Raw genomic sequence first — 20,997 nt, 5'->3', positions numbered from 1 at the left:
TGAAGGAAGCTTAGCACCTATGCATTGAGGAATTGAGTTTTTAAGGCATTTAATATACTTAGCACCTCATTTTTTTAATAGAAAACTCACCTCGCATTGGAAGAGCTAAAGCGTATGCGTGAGTGTTTTAAAAAGTGTGCTGTGCAGGGCGCCGGCCTGCGTGCCAACATGTCACGGCCCGCTTTATTTTCGAGGGTTACGACCCACTTACGAAACGTTCCTCGGCGGGCAGCATGGGCCGGCCCACTTGGTGCCCACCGGAGCTGCCCTAAGGTACGGGTCCAACCCGTCTTGTTGCGACAAATCCTCAAACAGAACACACCCAAGTTGTCTGCCCCCTCCCGCATAGTCGCAGCAGTCCCAAATACGTGCTACCTAGGTCGTACTCCCCAAGAGGCAAGAACCCTAGATCCCGAATCCAGCACAGCACGCGTTTGACCCCTGCGCATGCAGCCGTAAAACTCTGATTTCTCTCTTTGCAGCCTCCTCGCTCCTCGAAATACCACGGTTCTTCCTCTCCTCCTTGTCTGAGATCCTGAGGTTGGCGCTTTGTGTTTGCTTTTGCTGTTGCGATGCTAACTTTGTCGGATTCGCGTCTCGGCGGTGCTTAACCACTGTTGCTAATCGCAGCGGGGATGGGAGAAGCCAAGGACGCCGAGGTGTACGAGGAGGATCTCGTGGACTACGATGAGGAGGTGGAGAACGCCGTCGACGGCGCAGCCGCCAACCCTTCCGTCGACGTCGTCAAGAAGTGCGTGCCGTCGATGCTTCTATCTAGTAGTTTTTACTTTTCTTGTTAGGGTTCGTGGTCGAGGGATCTCATCTCACCTGGCATGGTTTGTGGTGTTTGGACAGGGGTTACGTCGGAATCCACAGCTCAGGGTTCAGGGACTTCCTGCTCAAGCCAGAGCTGCTCCGTGCGATCCAGGACTGTGGGTTTGAGCATCCTTCCGAAGGCAAGTTCTTTAACATTTTAGAGCCATCAGAATTGGATCTACATGAATAATACGTTGTCGGCACTTGAATTGCCACGTATAGACATATACTCCCTCTCTAAATTAATACAATAGCGTTTAGATCACCATCTTAGTGATCTAAACGCTCTTATATTAGTTTACGGAGGGAGTAGTTGATAGCTCGAGTCGTAATTGCACTGCCAACGGCAATCCAGGTTTATTGTTATGGATTCAGTGCTGAGACCAGTGCACTGGTTGTGATAATTACAAGAATGCTTATAGAGAGATTCAGCCAAAACTGCATTTCTAGAAAGAAAACAGATGGAGAGAAAGAGAACACAGCATACCATTGTTTCTTGTAACCCCTGTTATGGACACATCTTAGTTTTGCTTGATTAGATTGGTAGCTGAAGTGTCACCTTTTGGTCAGTAAGATTATGTTACATTCAACAGTGAACGAAATACAAAAAATAAGAACCACTTGTTTCATTTGTTTTACTCTTCCCTGTGAGGTGCTACTTCTGAGTTATTCTGTTAGCTGAGATGCTCATATGCATATATTTGAATACATGCCCCAGGCAACAAAGCACTCATGCACTCAGTTCGTATAGTAGATTTTCTTTTAAGGATAACCGGATATGCTTGCATGGTGATCGATAAGTGCAAATCATATAACTGGGCCAAGAACAAGAAATTGTTTCCCATGATCTGATAGTTCTAATACAAATTCAAATCAAGCATATTTGAACATCCATCTTTTAGTTTGTTATATGTTAAGTATGTCCCAATGTGACCGTCCCTGTTTTGCTGATGTGCAGGTATAATTTCTTCTGACATTTTCAGTCGGAGGAGAGGATATGGTAAAACTCTCCATTAGTGGGCCCAGAAGGTTAAATATTTCTCACTGGTGCTACTCCTATTTTGTTTGGCTCCACATCAGTGCAACATGAATGCATCCCTCAAGCCATTCTCGGAATGGATGTTATCTGTCAAGCAAAATCTGGGATGGGCAAGACTGCTGTTTTTGTCCTCTCAACTCTCCAGCAGATTGATCCGGTTGCTGGGCAAGTAGCTGCACTTGTGTTATGCCATACACGAGAGTTAGCATACCAGGTTTGCATACATATTTTTTCATTTTTATTCTATCATTGTCAGATATGCCTGCTAATGCTAATTGTCCTTTTTACTTAACTTATTGTAGATTTGCAATGAATTTGAGAGGTTTAGCAAGTACCTGTCAGAAACAAAAGTTGCTGTCTTCTATGGTGGCGTTCACATAAAAAAACACAAGGATTTGTTGAAGAATGAATGTCCTCACATTGTGGTTGGCACACCTGGAAGGATCCTTGCTCTGGCTAGAGACAAGGACCTTTCATTGAAGAATGTGAGGCATTTCATTCTTGATGAATGTGACAAGATGCTTGATTCACTTGGTAGGCTGCTGGTTCCAGGCCATTTTTTAATGTTTATAATAGTTCAGTTCACTTCAGCATAAGTTTCTGTTTATATGCCTGTTTTTCTGTAGTTCAGAGCTCTGGTATTAACCTATGTAATATTCTTCAGACATGCGTAGAGATGTCCAGGAGATCTTCAAGATGACACCCCATGATAAACAAGTGATGATGTTTTCAGCAACACTCAGCAAGGAGATTCGCCCGGTTTGCAAGAAATTTATGCAAGATGTAATGTCATGCGGCCTACCTCATTTCTCTAGTGCTTCTTCCTATTTAAAACCTTCCTCCCTTCTGGTGGTTATGCTCGTACATAGATAGGAGGGGTGGTAATTTGTTGTCAGTAGGATTGCTGGTTGCTTGCTGAGCATATTGATCGTTTTTGGTGGATTGAGTTATTCGGCTACTTACATCTTGGTCTGTCAATTGGTATCTGTGCACATTCCAATGGGCTGCGATGGAATGAAGTCTTTTGTTCTCGATGTGAATTGTGAAAACATTCATGAAGAACATGAGAATTGGGGTTGGTAGGGCACCGATGTCGTAGAGGTTTTAAGTCCAGTTGGCGTTTTCTCCAATTTTCTGTGGCCTTCCACACTTTTGGTTTCCGTTGGATCTGAGCAAACTGCTTCTGGTTCTCCTACCGTTCTCATGGTGAAGGCAGACAAAGCAGATTTCTCTTGACCAGAACTCTTCTGGCAAAGCACTGTTGCAAAACTTGTTGGCTATGGTTTTGCAAATTGCAGTGCCAATCGTGCATAAATGAAGCTCCTGGTGGAGGCTGAAAGTTCAGACAAAGTGAAGAATTGATATGCCGTTCGTTTGGAGTGGCTTGAGTTACATTGTTGCCAGAATTCTAATATCTTTGTCATTTGTCACCTTACAGCCCATGGAAATTTATGTTGATGACGAGGCTAAACTGACCCTTCATGGTCTAGTTCAGGTATAGTGAATCCACTAGCCATTTGTACATTTTGTTTATTCATCTCGTATCAACCTCATTCTTTATCAACCGCCTCAACATTTTTGCCGTGATTCCAGCACTATATTAAACTAAGTGAGGCGGAGAAGAATCGGAAATTGAATGATCTCTTGGATGCGCTCGACTTCAACCAAATTGTGATATTTGTTAAAAGTGTTGGTAGAGCTTCAGAACTTAACAGGCTGCTCTGTGAATGCAATTTTCCTGCGATCTGCATACATTCGGGAATGACACAGGAGGAGAGGTATGTCTTTTCCCGGCGTAGTCCTTTCTAGTTCTGTTTATCATGTCATGTTCTGATTGTCGTGGACTTTTTTGTTTGTAAGATTAGCCTTTATTATTTGTAGACTAGTTTTTGCAGTTCATAGAGGACTAACTGTATACTAGTTTTTCAGTCAGCAACACAGTTTTGACTACTAGCTAGGTGGGTAATTGTAGACTAGCCTTTTAGTTGTTAACCCCCAGCAACTCGTCTCAACATTATGACTAGCATTGGGAGTATTATGATGTACGGTCGCAGTTTGTTTTATTTTTCAACCTCCAGTAATTGTTCCTATCTTTGGACGATTTGAGAGCCTACCCCAACTTGTTTGGGACTAAAGGCGTTGTTGTTGTTGTTTGGATGATTTGACTATTTAGATCATGCCATTAGTTTGCTAGTCGACGATAATTGGATTGGGGTTAATAGAAAGTTAGAGCTATGGAGATAGACTTTGGAATAAAAAAGTTTTAGGCTTAGTAGAACTAAAACTGGGTACATGAGGTACGGTTTCAGTACTACTGGGCACAAAGAGGAGGTGGTACTTCTATGGTCTTGATGGGCAGATGGTACTTTAGACGGACACCTTTCGATATTTGGGGTCAATGCCTGCAAAAGGATGATGAAATTGATGAAAAGAGGGACAATGTAGGGTGCCAAGCTTCTCGTGTCCTCTGTGAGAAGAGAGTGCCACAAAAGCTAAAAGTCAGGTTTTATATAGCCTGTTTGGGACTGCTCTACTCCTTAAAATTCAGCTCTGCTCCAAAAAACACAAGCCAAACGGGGTAGCTCCGCGATATGCCGCTCCGCAAAAAAACTAGAATCTCGGGTACAACTCCCAGTTTTTTATGAAGCTCGTGAGGAGGTGCTCCAAAAAACTCTAGAAGCTGGAGTTCGGGGGAAATTACCCACCACTGCCACCAGTAAGTGGATACCCCTTCGTTTGTCCCCCCTCATCCAATCAAATAGTTCCTTTCTACCAAATTTCCCATTCTTGAAGCTGGAGCTACATGGAAGCCAAACATTCTCTTAGGTAGTGCTACAACTTCTGTATGAAACTGCTCCAAAGTGGATTTGGTGGAGTGAAACTGATTTTGGTGAAGCGGAGCAGTCCCAAACAAGCCAACTTTGATTCGATCTACGATGTTGTGTGGTGTAGAATGTTGTCCAACTAAAAAGCGACGTGTCCAACAGTTAGGTGTAGCAGAAATGCGCATGTTGAGATGGATATGTGGCCACACAAGAAAGGATCGGGTCCGGAATGATATATGCGATAGAGTTGGGGTAGCACTGATTAAAGAGAAGCTTGTCCAACATTGCCTGAGATGGTTTGGGCATATGCAACGCAAGCCTCCAAAGTGCCAGTGTATAGCAGAAATTGTGCTGATAATGTCAAGAGAGGTCGGGCTAGACCAGACTTGACATGGGAGGAGTCCGTAAAGATAGATCTGAAGGACTAGGATATCACCAAAGAACCTAGCCATGGACAGGGGTGTGTGGAAGTTAGCCATCCATGTGCCAAAACCATGACTAGGTTTTTAGATGTTATGGGTTTCAACTCTAGTCTACCCTCACTTGTTTGGGACTATAAGGCTTTGCTGTTGCATTAGTATAGGCAACTAATTATAAAGACTAGTCATTCAGTCTACAACATGGCTTTGAGTACTAGCTAGGTGATTAATTACAGACTATCCTTTGAGTTGGTACCCAGCAGCTATCATGACTTGTAATCGTTGGAAGCATTTGCAGCTTTATTTTTTATTTTTTAGTAATTGTTCCTGAGTTTTATCTAATATTGGTTCTTGGATAGGCTGACCCGGTATAAGAACTTCAAGGAAGGGCACAAGAGGATCCTTGTGGCTACGGATTTGGTTGGCAGGGGGATTGATATTGAGCGTGTCAATATTGTCATAAACTATGACATGCCTGATTCTGCTGATACATACTTGCACAGGGTAATTTTAACTTTGCCCTACTGATTGTGATTGGGTGTTCTTATCTCTGGCTAACATAACATGGTCCACCTCCACAGGTTGGAAGGGCTGGGCGTTTTGGAACCAAAGGGCTTGCAATAACATTTGTTGCTTCTGCCTCTGACTCTGACGTCCTCAATCAGGTTTGTATAACTGATATATTTAATTTCGTTACTTATTTGGTATAATGAGTGGTGTGCAGCCTAACTGAAATTTCATACATATTTTATTTGAAGGTGCAAGAAAGGTTTGAGGTTGACATCAAGGAGCTGCCTGAGCAGATCGACACTTCAACATACAGTAAGTAGTCTTGTTGTCTAGATCAAGTGGTGCATTGTCGTGTTTTGATACCCATAGTGTTGTTTCTTGAATTCTCAACACCTGATCCCTATTATTAACTACAATTACCAGTGCCATCTTGAAGATCCAAGTGGGGGCTAGGAGGGTTTGCTTTTCAGACACAGCACCTTTACATTTCTATTGGGTTACATAAACTTTGATGTAAGAGATGCTCCAGTTGTACTTAATCAGCGATTGAATCTGCTGAGTGTTTTGTTGTAGTACTCAGACTTATGGTTGTTAAGGAACCTGTTGGAAATGTTGGTGTTCATCATGTTTGTGAGGATATTACTTGGCGCAGCTCTAAAGTTGTTGCCTTGTGACCATGAGGTCGGTCACGGCTTAGGGTCCAGGAAGCAGCCTTGCTGAAATGTTGGGAAAGACTGCATAGAAGAGACCTAAATTGGTTGGACGCTTCCCCGGAACCTGCGCAATCAGGAGTTACGTGAACCGGATTACCCCCATTCTTATGTTAGTTTTATATTAGCAGTTTCACTTACTAATTTTCTTTTATACTAACATCTGGTTGAATCTCACTTGGAATTTGTACTCTGGATCCAAATCAGTTGTCGCAGTTCTAGTACAACTTTAGTATTTTGGATTGGAGGGAGTATTATTTCTTGCGTCCTTGTGGATGCAATGTAAGGCTGCCTTTATGTGAATGCTTGAGGAATGAGAATGGTTTAAGATTGGCTCTCAAAGGAGGCCAGAGTCCTTGTCCACGAGGCTTCGTCTAGCTGAACCATGTAGATAACTACTTGACACGGTGCTCCCAGTAGTTGTTTAGCATGAGCACCATCTGATGCCATGGTCATTCCAAGTCAGCATTGGCCATTAGACATGTCTTAGATGGATTTTTTTTCAATAAAAAACACAGTTCATTCATTTGAAATAACATTGTTTATGTGGAGGGTTATAATTCATCGAAGGCTCTTCAAACCAATCAAAAGTCTAAGCCAGTCTAGCCAACCCGCCAAACATCAGCCGTCCGATCATACCCAAGCGACAACGCTCAGATATGGTCTTCTAAAGGAATTCCAAGGCCAGGCCGCGTGCAGGCTCCGCGCCGTTGGATCACCAGGACGGCTCCGCATCGTTGGATCCTTTGGCGATCCGCAAGACGTTGGTTGTGCTCGCCCATCATTGCCTCCCCTGTCTTCTTCTTTTGCGGTGACCAGTATGTCCAGCTCCACTTCAGCCTCCCCGCCACTTGTGGTCCCAGTATGGTCCAGTGCGCATGGAGCGATGCCCTGACTGCCTACGCACCGCACCACTGAAAAGGTTGACTTCGAGGGAGGAAGAATGGCAACTTTGGGCGCGAATTCGTGAAATGTGAGAGCAAGCCAGAGGGGTAGGTTATATCTCATGATTTCTCTTTGACCCTTTCTTTTTCTCTTTGCTTCTAATTCTTTTTCGTTGGATCTGAGATTTAGGGTTCAAGATTTCATTTCAAATCATGAAGAAATGCACACATTTTGAGTGGATGGATGGCTACGTTCGGAGGCTTCAAGGGAAGGGCTTGCTTCAATTCAATGGGGCCGCAACCCGGGAGGTCAATCTGTCGTCAGCCACTCGGAATTTGGTCTATGAAATTGCTCCGACAGTTGGGGATGAGGATCTGAAGGGGGAATTAAAGAAGATGAACAAGAAATTGAGGCAGATGATTGAGTTGAACAAGCAGACGAATCTGATATCTTTAGGATTTTATTTCTGTATAGTTGCTCTAGGATTTGCTTACTTGCTGGTCATCACTCGTTAGAGACATTATTTGTGTCGTGTCATGTGCTCTACGATTTGCTTAAGGGTTTGTGGATCATGTGCTCTCTCTGTTGCTTAATTTGTGCATCATGTGTTCTCTGTGTTGCTTAAACGATGTCTCTATCTCCATCTCCGAATCTCTGTAGGTGTTAGTTTTTGACACTTTCAGTTTCGTCAGACAACACCGAGAGCAAGATAAAAAAATGTAGTTATTGGGCCCAAAATGAAACCAAGCTCTGGTTGGGCTGTCGCATTGCGTTGACTGTCGAAGGCCCACAAAGATTAAAGAGGCCTAGGAAAATTATGCATGCGATGGCTCTGTTTTTTGCTTGATTGTTTTGATTACACCTACAGAAATTGAGTGCACGTTGGTTACATTACAAGAATAGGTTACATCGTTTGAAATTACACAACAATAGATATTGCCACCAAGAGCCACCAACAAGTAAACAATGGGCGACCCTTCAAAAATTATTTTCATCCTGCCAAATGGCCACAAACTATTCAAAAATTAGCTTCTTTTTGTTCATACAATATAGGTATGCTACAATATATATGGGCACCAACAATTCAAAAAAAATTAGCTTTTTTTTCTTCTTTTCAACATCAACATGGCTCATCTTTCTAGCTTTAATTTCCTTTTTAACACCTCAACTAGTCCATTAGCCACCCGTGCCAAAACTTGGAACCAATAAAACCTATAATATAAGGGCTAACATTAATTTCATCATGTCAAATGGCCACAAACTATTCAAAAATTAGCTTGTTTTTGTTCATACAATATACGGAATAGGGCCACCAACAGTTCAATTTTTTTAGCTTTTCTCCTTTTCAACATCAACATGGCTCATTTTTCTAGCTTTAGTTTCCTTTTTGATACTTCAACTAGCTCATTATCCGCCCGTGCGAAAACTTGACCCTAAAATATAGGCAATATAAGGGCCTACTCTAAATGGGCCATTTAAACTTGACCTACACAACATGAATATAACAAGATGAATGGGCTACCCTCCAACCATTTTTACAAGGCTAACCCCAAAACTTGCTGGTTTTCATTGAAGGATACCCTTTCATTGATTGATTTAGCAGAAGGGCTCGTCGATGACACCATATCCATCTAGCGATATCTCACGTCAAATAAGATAGAAATAGCAAGGAAAACAGAGATAACCAACGACATATCAATTAAGGGTAGCAAGCATAACATAGTTCTTAGGGGATAACACGACAGAGATAAAAAGTTCACGGTACAACCAAAGACATAATTAAGATAGAAATATATAGGATAAAAATCCCTAACACCCACAAGCTTCACGAGACCGGGCCTTCACCACCATCTTCACCGCGCCTCCTCTTCACCGCTCCTCCATGCCGCCCTCGCCGATGTAGTAGGGGAGGCTGTGCATACCGTTGCGGGTGGGGAAGACACCATTGAAGTCTGTGAAGATGTTGTAGGTGGTGAATGCGATGAAATCGCACCCACACTGTAACGCCCCAGATGTAACTTACCATATTTGTACTCCAACTCTTACCATTTTTGGCTCTAAGTTATGATATTCCCTCGTGGTTGGGTTTTGTCTTCGTTTTGCATTTTGTTCATGTCATGCATTGCATATCATGTCATCATGTGCATCTCATTTACATACGTGTTCGTCTCATGCATCCGAGCTTTTTCCCCGTTGTTCGTTTTGCAATCCGGCACTCCTATGTCCTCCGGCGCCCCCTTTTGCCTCTTTTCGTGAGAGGATGTTAAACATTCTCGGAATGGACCGAGATTTGCCAAGCGGCCTTGGTACACCACTGATAGACCGCCTGTCAAGTTTCGTGCCATTTGGAGTTCGTCTGATACTCCAACGGTTAACCGAGGAACCGTAAAGGCCTCGTGTGTGTTGCAGCCCAACACCCCTCCAAAGTGGCCCAAAACCCATCCAAACCCCTCCATCCTCTCGGCCGTTCGATCACGATCGTGTGGCCGAAAACCGCACTCCATTTGGACTCTCCTAGCACCCTCTACCTATAAATATGTCTCCCTTCTGAAATTTTCGGGCGAAACCCTAGATCTTTCCCCTCTCGCCCGCCGGACATGTCCGTCCCGGACTGGACGTAACCGCGCCGCCGCTCCCAGCCTCTCAGAGTGCGCCACGTAGCACCGTGGGAGGTTCCACCGCCGTTGGCCCGCCAGGCCCGCGCGGGCCCCCCGAGCCCGCGAGCTCCTCCGCCAGGTGCGCCTCACTCGCGAGTCTGCGCCGCCGCCACCGCGGGATCCGGTCGCTGTCTGGCTCCCCCGCGCCGCCGCCTCCGCGCTCGCCGGCCGCCGCGCTCCGCCGTCCCCGCTCACCGGCGCGCACCTCCCCGCGCCCGGTCGCCGCCCTCCGCCATCTCCGGCGACCTCGCCCACGCCCGCCGTTCGCCGTCCGCGCCACGCCCCTCTCCGGCGAGCTCCGCGGCGCGTCACCAACTCCGGCGAAGGTCCCGACCATCATCGGTTTCCGCGCCGCCCAGATTTGGATCGGGTCAAACCCTAGGTTGACCCCGAAATATCCTAAGTCCTTTTATTTTTACATCCTGGAGCACTTTTCATCATGCCATAACTCCGCATCCGTAGCTCCGTTTTGAGCGTGCCATACATCAAAATGTTCATCTGGATGTCCTCTTCATTTTGTTCCATTGCACCATGCTTGTTTGAGTACATCTTGATGCCAAAATTGTTGATGCAAGAGTGCTATAAAATGTTAGTTCCTATTTCTTAGCAGATTATGGGCATTTGTCATTTTTTCCATGATTATTGTGTGCTTCATATGGGCATGAGCTCTACATGTGTTTTGGGCTATGCCATGCCATCTTTACATGGGTGTATGCCATGTACTTTTGTGATCAATGTGGTGACTAGTACATGCATGCAAAGTAGCTCTCGTAATATTGCTGTTTTCAGGGACTTAGAATTTCACTGTCATTTCCCTGTTGATATTTTTATGCCATGTATTCATGTTGCTACAGTGAGATCCATGCTTCTTTTGAGTATGTTCAGTAAGGATGTTTTGGACACATGGTCATGCCCTATCCATCCATGTCCCTGTTTGCATTTATGGAGTGCCCTAGCATGACTCAATCTTGCTCTACGTTTGCTATAAAATGTTCCTGGCAGATTGTTTACGTGTTAATCAATTTTGCCAAGGTTGTTGTAGGTGATCCATGCATGCTATGAACTTGTTCTTGCTTTGCTTGGCTTCATGATCATGTCTTCTTGCTGGTAGTATGCTTAGCTTGTCATGCAATGCCTTGTGATGAGTGCATCGAGCTCGCAAAGATGCCTTCATAATTCTGTTTATGCCATGTCCAGTTTTCTGCTAAGTCTGAATCTATTAACGAAATTTGCTATGTTTACATGTGTGCCATCTTATCTTATGATCCTTTTTGGCTTATGGTTAGTAAGAGACTTTTGTTATATGCTTTGAGTAGATTCTTTCAATGCCTTTGTTAAAAAGTTATGTTCCTGTAGCATGTTGTTATCTTGCTCTAAACATTGCTTCCTGATATTAGTTCCTGACATGTTAGTATTTTCACTAAGTCTGTGAAGCTGATATCTTTTGCACTTTTGCCATGCTTGTTTGAACCTGCTATTGTGTGATCTAGCCGTAGCTCATTGTTCATCTTTTGTCAAGCATCTTGAGTAGATCACTGCCATGTGCTTTGTTGCTATGTTAGAGTGCAGTAGCTTAGTTTCTTGTTGCATTTTAGATGGCATCGTGCTGTTAATCGCAGAATCATGCCATTCTTGTTTTGCTTGCCATTTGCAAACTGTGCATCCGATTCCAGTGATCTTTATATCGATTTCGACTGAAATCAACTCATCTTTCCAGCGGCGCACTTGGTTTGCCAAGTTGTGGCCTGGTTTAATCTTTTCCTTCCGGAGCACGCATATGCATTGCATATTACATCCCGCATATCATGTCATGTTTTGCATCATGTTGTGTGCGCATTGCACCGTGGTTGATTGTGTTTTCCTTTGCTTGTGTTATTGTCTTGGGTAGAGCCGGGAGACGAGTTCGCGATCGAGGAACCCGTTGAGTACGCTTACGAGTATCAAGCTTACGTCAACTCGGAGAACTTTGCAGGCAAGATGATCATACCCTCGAAATCACTTCTATCTTTGCTTGCTAGTTGTTCGCTCACTTGCCATGCCGCAATACCTACCACTTGATTTATCATGCCTCCCGTATTGCCATGTCAAGCCTCTAACCCACCTTGTCCTAGCAAACCGTTGTTTGACTATGTTACCGCTTTGCTCAGCCCCTCTTATAGCGTTGCTAGTTGCAGGTGAAGATGGAGTTTGTTCCTTGTTGGAACATGTTTATTGTTGGGATATCATTATTATATCTTGTTTACTTTAATGCATCTATATACTTGGTAAAGGGTGGAAGGCTCGGCCTTATGCCTGGTGTTTTGTTCCACTCTTGCCGCCCTAGTTTCCGTCATATCGGTGTTATGTTCCTTGATTTTGCGTTCCTTACGCGGTTGGGTTATAATGGGAACCCCTTGACAGTTCGCCTTGAATAAAACTCCTCCAGCAAGGCCCAACCTTGGTTTTATCATTTGCCACCTAAGCCTTTTTCCCTTGGGTTTCGCGGACTCAAGGATCATCTTTATTTTAAACCCCCCGGGCCAGTGCTCCTCTAAGTGTTGGTCCAACTTGTCAGCCACCGGTGGCCACCAGGGGCAACTCTGGGTTGGCCTACCAGAAGTTTGGACAATCCGGTGTGCCTTGAGAACGAGATATGTGCAGCTCCTATCGGGATTTGTTGACACATTCGGGTGGCTTTGCTGGTCTTGTTTTACCATTGTCGAAATGTCTTGTAACCGGGATTCTGAGTCTGATCAGGTCGTCCTGGGAGAAGGAATATCCTTCGTTGACCGTGAGAGCTTGTGATGGGCTAAGTTGGGGCACCCCTGCAGGGTTTTGAACTTTCGAAAGCCATGCCCGCGGTTATGGGCAGATGGGAATTTGTTAATATCCGGTTGTAGAAAACCTGTCACTTAACTTAATTAAAATGAATCAACAACGTGTGTAGCCATGATGGTCTCTTTTCGGCGGAGTCCGGGAAGAGAACACGGTCTCGTGTTATGCTTGAACGTAAGTAGTTTTAGGATCACTTCTTGATCATTATAGTTTATCGACCGTGCTTTGCTTCTCTTCTCGCTCTCATTTGCGTAAGTTAGCCACCATATATGCTAGTGCTTGCTGCAGCTCCACCTCACTACCTTTTCCTACCCATAAGCTTAAATAGTCTTGATCACGAGGGTGTGAGATTGCTGAGTCCCCGTGACTCACAGATTACTTCCAAAACCAGATGCAGGTGCCAACGATGCCAGTGCAGGGGACGCGACCGAACTCAAGTGGGAGTTCGATGAGGATTCATGACGTTATTATGTTTCCTCTCCGGACGATCAGTCGTGGAGCCCAGTTGGGGCTATCGGGGATCTATGCATTTGGGGTTGTCTTTATTTTGGTTTCGTAGTCGGACCTTGATTGTATCTGGATGATGTAATGCTATATTTATGTATTGTGTGAAGTGGCGATTGTAAGCCAAGTCTTTAGCTCTTTCTTATTCAGTACATGGGATGTGTAAAGATTACCCCTCTTGTGACATGCCTACTATGCAGTTATGCCTCTAAGTCGTGCTACGACACGTGGGAGATATAGCCGCATCGTGGGTGTTACACACACCAAAACACCTTGCCGAGGAGGTAGTACGCATCGAATCTGTTGGTGAAGTTGGCGGTGAACCCTATAGCCAGAGTGGTGGAGTTTGGACGCACTTCCTCCAGTCAGAACATCACCGGCGAGCTCGCCGGGAGGTGGGCGAAGCCCGCAACGAGGAACCAATGGGCAAACTCCTTTCCACCCCTCCAGCATGAGAACGCCCACACGCGGAGCGTCGTCTCCACGTCGACACCGGCGGGATACCGCCTCTCCGGCACGGTTGGTGGGAGCTGGAAGGTGGGGCCGTTGTACTGGATCCTCACCTAGCTTTGAGAGTGCTCTGGGTTTGGGTGAAGAAGAGAAGGGGGCGACGCAAATGGATGTGTGGAGAATAGGTGGAGGCGTGGATGGTTTAAATAGAGAAAGGGGAAGGGAAGGGGAGTGGCACCTGCCGCGCTTTGGATTTGCTACGTTCAAATGAGCGGCGTCGATCGATATGCCACTTTAATTGCCACATTGAATAGATGCGAGTGGATCAAAAAGTTTGAAACGATGCTCTACATCGAGGAGACAAGCGTGCGAGATGAGACGAACTAACGACAGCGACCGTCCCTACGTCTGTGGTGTCTCGCATGTAGAAAGAGGCCGGTCAGCATCCATGGAGGCTCGCGTGTAGAAAGAGGGGAGGTCAGCGCATCGTGGCGGCGGGCATCAGCCATGCAGGTAGGCTAACTACATGCATGCATAACAGGCTAGTTGGACATGTCGTGCATGCATAGTAGGCTCATGTCATTGCAGCGCGCGCATGGCCCAACAATCTAACCACGGCCCAACGGGCGAACAACGACACTCTCCAATGCGGCCCCAATTGCCAGGTCCAACGGGCGACACAGTCCAACGTGACCCACTCGTTAGATTTAACGGTCAAAGCACTGACCCGACGGCATCCACCGTTTGTGACCATTTCTGAGGGTTCCAGACAAGAGTGGGGAAAAGTGAGCAAAAGTTAAGAGCGTGGGGATGAATGAGTAGAGCTAAGGAACCAGGGGCATAGATGTAAAAATCCCTTTTCTTTATGTGTTTTGCTTTAGTTTATGCACTAAATATTTTTAGTTGCTTCCGAAAATATTTGTGGATGCGATATGGACTAATCCAAAGCCCCACAGTGATTTTCAGAATTATTGGAGTTATAATTAATATTTATACTTATATGAATTTATAACCCCAATTCAAATACATTATGGATTACTTCAAAGGCCATAAATGCCATGGAAAATGTGCATCATCTCTAGTTGTGGTTTCCACCCTTTTCCCTAAATCATGAACATTTTTTAAGGGCATTTTGGGTTCATTGAAAATATTTTGAGTTTGAACTAGTTAATTTGATTTAGTGCTAGGGTTTTGATCATCCCTATTTCGAAATTAATTGAAATTGAAACATGATGCAATCAAGGAGAGCTAGGCTAGAGCATTACCAAACTAGGGATGTGACAACTCACCCCAACTAAACAAGAATCTCATCCCGAGATTCAAGACGCGAGGTAACACTACTGCAGGATGCTGCTAACGTGACACTACAATCAGAGACCCTTCGACGAAACTGTGTATGATGCGTTAGTCGCAAACAAAGATGTAATAAAACCATCAAAAAAGATACAAAATGTTTGCGATGGCGGAGACATCAAACACGATTTAGATTGTAGTTGCGTGTGCGATGGGTGGCATACAATTCACTCGAATGAACTATTTGCGATGAGCACAACAACAGAAATGGTCAGACAGATGAAGGTGTGTGCTATATATAGCACACAGTTCACTCGGATGAACTGTTTGTGATTAGGAAACACAACAGAAACATTTAGCTAGATCAAGGTGTGTGCAATATACGACATACAGTTCACACGGATGAACTATTTGTGATTAGCCAACACAACAGAAAGAGTTCAACTTAACAAGAAGTGCGTGATACGTGGCAAACAGTTCAGTAATCAGAAATGTGTGGGAAGACTGATAACAACACATACAATTCCTGTTAACAAGTTGTGTGTGTTGTGAGCAAACGATTGCTGATATACAATTGTGAGTGATTGATGAAATCATCACCGATAGGTTCCATTTTTAGTCCATGTGCGATGTGATTTGCTCTGTCCGCACAACATCTACGCTCTATCTATAGAGCATCAACATATATACTTAAAAACATCATTGCACAACCAAATTAAGCATCCAATTACATAAGTGACTACACACATAACATTTCCACACACCAAAGTAAGCAATTACATGCATGCTAAACTAGGAGAAACAATCATCTAATCATCTACATGTTGTTGTGAGGACGCTTGCCATTGCTCTGCTTCCGGCTGGATCCCTGGCCGTTTTGGGGAAGGAGGCACTTCCTCATGTCAATGATCCGCCTGTACATCTCGTAGCTCGTGTATGCCTCCTTGGCCACGTACACGACATGACCTTTGTCGAGTTTCCCCATCCAGGCCGAGTGCCATGCACGCTTGTCCTTGTTGCAGGAATCCTTCATGTCTCTATAGTAGGGGTCGACGATGGCCTCACCAAGGTGAACCGGTTAGTCCTTCTCATGCTTCTTGTTGCCCCAGATCTTGTATTGGCCTGGATGTTGACAAGATCCTGGCAGGCGATGCCCGAATTCTTGAGCACCTTTACATCATTGGTGATGTCCAGCGTAGCGAACATGTAGTGGGGGCTGTGGACAAACCTGGCGAAACGCTCAAAAGGCCTTGGGACAGGCAGTTGTGGTAGATGAGGATGTGATTGCGCACACACATCTAGGCTATGGCAACCTTGGGACGAGACCGGGCATGAGCGCGGGTGCACTCGGGGTCGAACTCGACCACCTTGTACTTCTTCTCAGCAAGCAACATCTCCATGATGTGGATGGAGTGCTCCACCTAGACCATATTGTTGGTGTACACCACCGAGTGCTCCGTGAACCTTTTGTGGGTGTCCACCACGGCATGCATGGTGAACTACTGCTCGTCATCGGCAGTCGCTCGGGGCGCCATTGGCGCCGCGCATGATACCCTCTAAGAATTTGTCATGGTTGGTGTGCTTCTTGCAATACTAGGGCGCGATCGAAAGGTTGAAGAGACACAAGGGTTAAATGGACGCTGTAATAAATGGGGGCTGGCCGACCTGTAATCGCCACGTCTTGTCACCGGGTTCATAGCGGAGGATTCCAGTGCATGCTTGAGCACCCCACACGCGTTTCGTTTGACCACGTGTGGGCTCGAAGAGGCGCCAAATGTATCATTGGTGAACCTGTTCCCGCGCAACCGTGCAGTTTACCATGAGCAACCGCGCAAGCTTCCCGCCCGCCTAGTCTAGCCATGCCTCAGCTAGAAGAGGGGCAAATTGTGGGTGTTTATTGGCAAAAAGCTTTGCAAAAACAAAGTGTGTGGAATGACTTCGGTCATAAGTTTACCCATGGGTGATGAGGTCAAAGTTACACAGAAGGGTGATGATGGACACTCAAATGCGATAATTAATTATGCGTTCTACAGGGCACACGGTTGAAGGAACCAACTCTATGCAATAATGTCGAAGATCGCAATCGAGTTAGCTATACAGATCGTTTTCTATGAGATCGACAAGGGAAACATATTCGAGAAAGGTTAATAAAATCTAAGCCCATTGCATATTAAGGTCAAAATAGTACTACGAATATACAAGTCTCATACGATGCCATTTCAACGATTGTACCACAAAATCCCGAAATATTACAAGGTACAAATTTTAGAGTTATATGGCTCAAATTCGAAGATTACAAGGTTCAAACTCATATTAGAAATGAAATTCAGCTCATTCATCTGCAAATGCCCGCCCTGATCATCTGAACATGGATATAAGAGAGTTCAAACTAATATTACCACTTGTAAGGCTGGTTTCGAAACCTCATCATTTTTGCAAAGGGATCAACCACTGACAACTTATGTATGGGGTTGATAGAAGGACTTCTGATTACTCTGTCATCTGAAGTTCCAAAATGAAATTCAACTTTTTCGGCGCCTTTTCCATTCTACTGCAGCCTCCGGCCCTGATCAACAAACCATTCATTTTTGCGAAGTAAATGTAGGGCAAACCTCATTACCTTCAGCACCCTTGCTCTGACAACAAAGAACCTGACGAATATAATCTTCGGTAAGGGCCCTCGGTAGGAGTTCAAAGTAATTTCTAAGAGATGCAGATCTAGGCATTCGATGTGATTGTTATATTGTATCACATTATCCACCACCGGGCCTAATCTTATCTGCAAAATAAGAAAATGTGTTAGTGCCTACATGCAGTTTTGAACACTACTATAGTCCTATTTGGTTTGTAGGATTTGTAAAATGCACTAACCTGCCATCTTCGATCCAACATGATTAACATGGGCATTTGATTACAATCTAGAAAAATGTAGCCTTCTTCACAAGAGGTTGGAGTGGATGAAAATTTCCCTAAGAAAACTAGTACATATGAATCCAAAGGAGAAATGCTTATGGATTGTAACCATATGAATCAAGCAACCAATATGGGGGGTGCTACTTCTTGAGCTTGCGTTAATTTTTCCATTGAAGAGGAAAGGCTGATGCAGCAAAGCAGAGATAAGTATTTCCCTCAGTTAAGAACCGAGGTATCAATCCAGTAGGAGGTACAAGCAAGTCCCCAATAGATGCACCTGCACAAACTAAAAAACACTTGCACACAACGCAAAAAAGGGGTTGTCAATCCCTTCACGGTCACTTGCAAGAGTGAGATCCAATAGAGATAGATATAAAAGATAAGTAAAAGGTAAAATAAAGTAAATATAAATAAGTTGCAGCAAAGTATTATTGGGTTTTTGGTTTTATATATCTAAAAATAATATGATGGAAAATAGATCTGGGGGCCATAGGTTTCACTAGAGGCTTCTCCCTCGAAGAAAGCATACGGTGGGTAAACGAATTACTATTGAGAAATTGATAGAAAAGCGCAAAGACATGATGATAACTAAGTCAATGACATGAATATAGGCATCATGTTCTTGACAAGTAGACCGACTCCCTGCATCTACTACTATTACTCCAGACCTCGACCACTATCCAGCATGCATCTAGTGTATTACGTTAACAAGAACGGAGTAACACCTTAGGCAAGATGACATCATGTAGAGGGATAGATCCAATCAATATGGTAAAAAACATCATTTTATCCTTGGCAACAATACAAATACGTGCCTCGCTATCCCTACTGTCACTGGGTGAGGACACCACAAGATTGAACCCATCACAAAGCACCTCTCCCATTGCAAGAAAAACCAATCTAGTCGGCCAAACCAAATTGATAGATCAGAGAGAAATACAAAGCTATCTTAATCATGCATAAAAGAGTTCAGAGAAGACTCAAATAATATTCATAGATAATCTGATCAGAAATCCACAATTCATCGGATCTCAACAAACACACCGCAAAAGAAGATTACATCGAATAGAACTCCAATAACATCGAGGAGAACATTGTATTAAAGATCAAAGAGACAGAAGAAGCCATCTAGATACTAGCTATGGACCCGTAGGTCTATGGTAAACTACTCACACATCATCGGAAGGGTAGCAAGGTTGGTGTAGAGGCCCTCTGTGATCGAACCCCCCTTCGGCAGAGTGTCGGAAAAGGCCCCAAGATGGGATCTCATGAGAACAGAAGCTTGCGGCGGCAAAAAGTATTTTTGGTGTGCCCTGTGACGTAAGGGGAATATTTGGGTACTTACAGAGCAGAGATTAGGGTTCAAAGATCCAGGAGGGGCCCACAAGCCTAGGGGCACCCCCTGAGTGTCACGCCCTCGATGCGGCTATATCTCCCACGTGTCAAAGCACGACTTAGAGGCATAACCGCATTGAAAGCAATGTCGCAAGTGAGGTAATCTTCTGTAACATCCCAAATTTTCAATTTGGAATGTTATAAATTAGATCATCATTGCATATCATAATTTATTTGCTTTTGGTTTTGATCCTAGAAATTCTACGCAACTCAAGGACCCACGGAGAGAGTTGGGGATTTCGTTATTGTCATAATTGAGTTTTCTCAAATTTTGAGAATAGGATCATTTGATTTTAATTATTTTATCATCAATTATTTCTATTACAAAAATATGAGAGAGGGAATAAAATGACTTTTCCAAAATAAATAAATATTGAGGATTTAATAATAAAATCAAATAAAATTTTATTTCGGAGTTTTTCGATATTTTATTTGAATTTAGGAAAAATGTGCGTTTTTCAAAATTGCATTTAGGCCCCAAATAAATGTTCACCTTGTGCGGCTTGATTTTAGAAGCCGGGGAAAATTTATTTCGGGATTTTTGGAGTCTGTTTAGTATTTTATTTATTTGTTTTTCTGCGTGGAATAATTAAAAAAAACGCAAACGACCTACGGGCCGTGTCCGACCCGGACACTAGGCCCGTCCAGGCTTTATAAGCCGGGGAGCCCAGCCCGGGGCCCCCAAACCCTAGCGCCCCGACCGCCGCCGCCGCTGCTGCCGACCGCCGCGCCGCCGCCCCGCGCTGCCGCCGACCCCGCGCCATCGCCGCCGCCGCCGGATCCATCGCCGGAGTTGCCGGGGTAGTTTTTTTTAGTCGCCGGTTTTTTCTCGAAAAACCGTTCGGTTTTCCCGACGGTTTTGTTCGTTTTTTAGTTTCGGTTTTTTTTAAATAGATTGGTTTTCTCGATTTATTTAAATAGAGAGCGTTGGTTCGTTTGTTCGTTCTAGCGAACGTTCGTCGTTTTTCTTTTCTCGGATTAAATCCGTGATTTTTCTGATCGCGATTCCTGATCCGATTTTCGTTTTAGTATAGCTTTTCGCTCGTTTATCAGAATCAGGCGATTTAAGCGCCTGGAGTTTTGTCTCGAAACCCTCTATCCATTTAACCAACTTAAACAAGTTTTTGCCACTGTAAAAATTGCCCTAGATCCAGAACAGTAAATGAAGCCTGTTTCTTTTGCCATTTGACTTTCGTTGCTTCGTTTGATTTGATTCTTTTTGCAAACCGGAGTTCTTAAGTTGAACTTTCTGGTTAGATCTCTTATTTGAGTTTTACCTGTGCATTAGATGAATACTTATTATATGCTTGTTTGTTTGTCTGCGATAGACTACCCGGAGTGCGCCGCCTGTTACTTCAAATCTCTAGGTTTCGCGGATCATCAGCAAGGCAAGTAACACTTTGATCATACCTCCTACTACCCAGTTTTATTGCATTAGATCAATCCTCAAACATTGCATGATTAGGATCTAATTAAATTATGGGATGGGAAGTAGTTGAGGTAGTACCTATTACCTGTTGTATTATCAAACCTTTGGGAGTTACTTCTACGTTTGCCTATTATGCCATGCTATGCTAGTAGACGTGGATTGGGTGAGTGATATCCATGACAGATGTGAGTTTGTTAATTAATGGTTTATCTAAGGTGGCAACTTAAACACACATCTGGGTGGATTGAGGTACCTGGGTATTCCAGGATTGCCTGTTTTTCTTTATGGACCGCCACCCAGGCCCAAAGGGATCATGAGATTTTTCATACTAGAAACTT

General features: G+C 44.2%; 1 protein-coding gene across 3 annotated transcripts; it reads left to right on the top strand.

The window, feature by feature from the left end:
- Positions 1-295: 295 nt before the first annotated feature.
- Positions 296-6,231, top strand: LOC125543943 (DEAD-box ATP-dependent RNA helicase 15-like). Of its 3 annotated transcripts, XM_048707452.1 has the most exons (13): positions 296-396; positions 483-540; positions 631-751; positions 856-956; positions 1,897-2,069; positions 2,158-2,389; positions 2,520-2,638; positions 3,294-3,350; positions 3,449-3,633; positions 5,459-5,603; positions 5,681-5,764; positions 5,858-5,921; positions 6,033-6,231. In XM_048707452.1, the coding sequence occupies exons 3-13, from the start codon at positions 636-638 to the stop codon at positions 6,041-6,043; spliced, it is 1,287 nt and encodes a 428-aa protein (XP_048563409.1). In that variant the 5' UTR covers positions 296-396; positions 483-540; positions 631-635; the 3' UTR covers positions 6,044-6,231. The 3 variants fall into 3 exon arrangements, with proteins under 3 accessions (XP_048563409.1, XP_048563408.1, XP_048563410.1); XM_048707451.1 differs by having other exon boundaries at positions 305-540; XM_048707453.1 differs by lacking the exons at positions 296-396; positions 483-540; positions 631-751 and having other exon boundaries at positions 1,775-2,069.
- Positions 6,232-20,997: the final 14,766 nt, after the last annotated feature.

The sequence above is a fragment of the Triticum urartu genome, chromosome 3 (assembly GCF_003073215.2).
Source record: "Triticum urartu cultivar G1812 chromosome 3, Tu2.1, whole genome shotgun sequence".
Lineage (NCBI taxonomy): Eukaryota > Viridiplantae > Streptophyta > Magnoliopsida > Poales > Poaceae > Triticum > Triticum urartu.
Note: the sequence above shows the minus strand (reverse complement) of the source record. Positions and strands in the feature narration are given on the sequence as shown.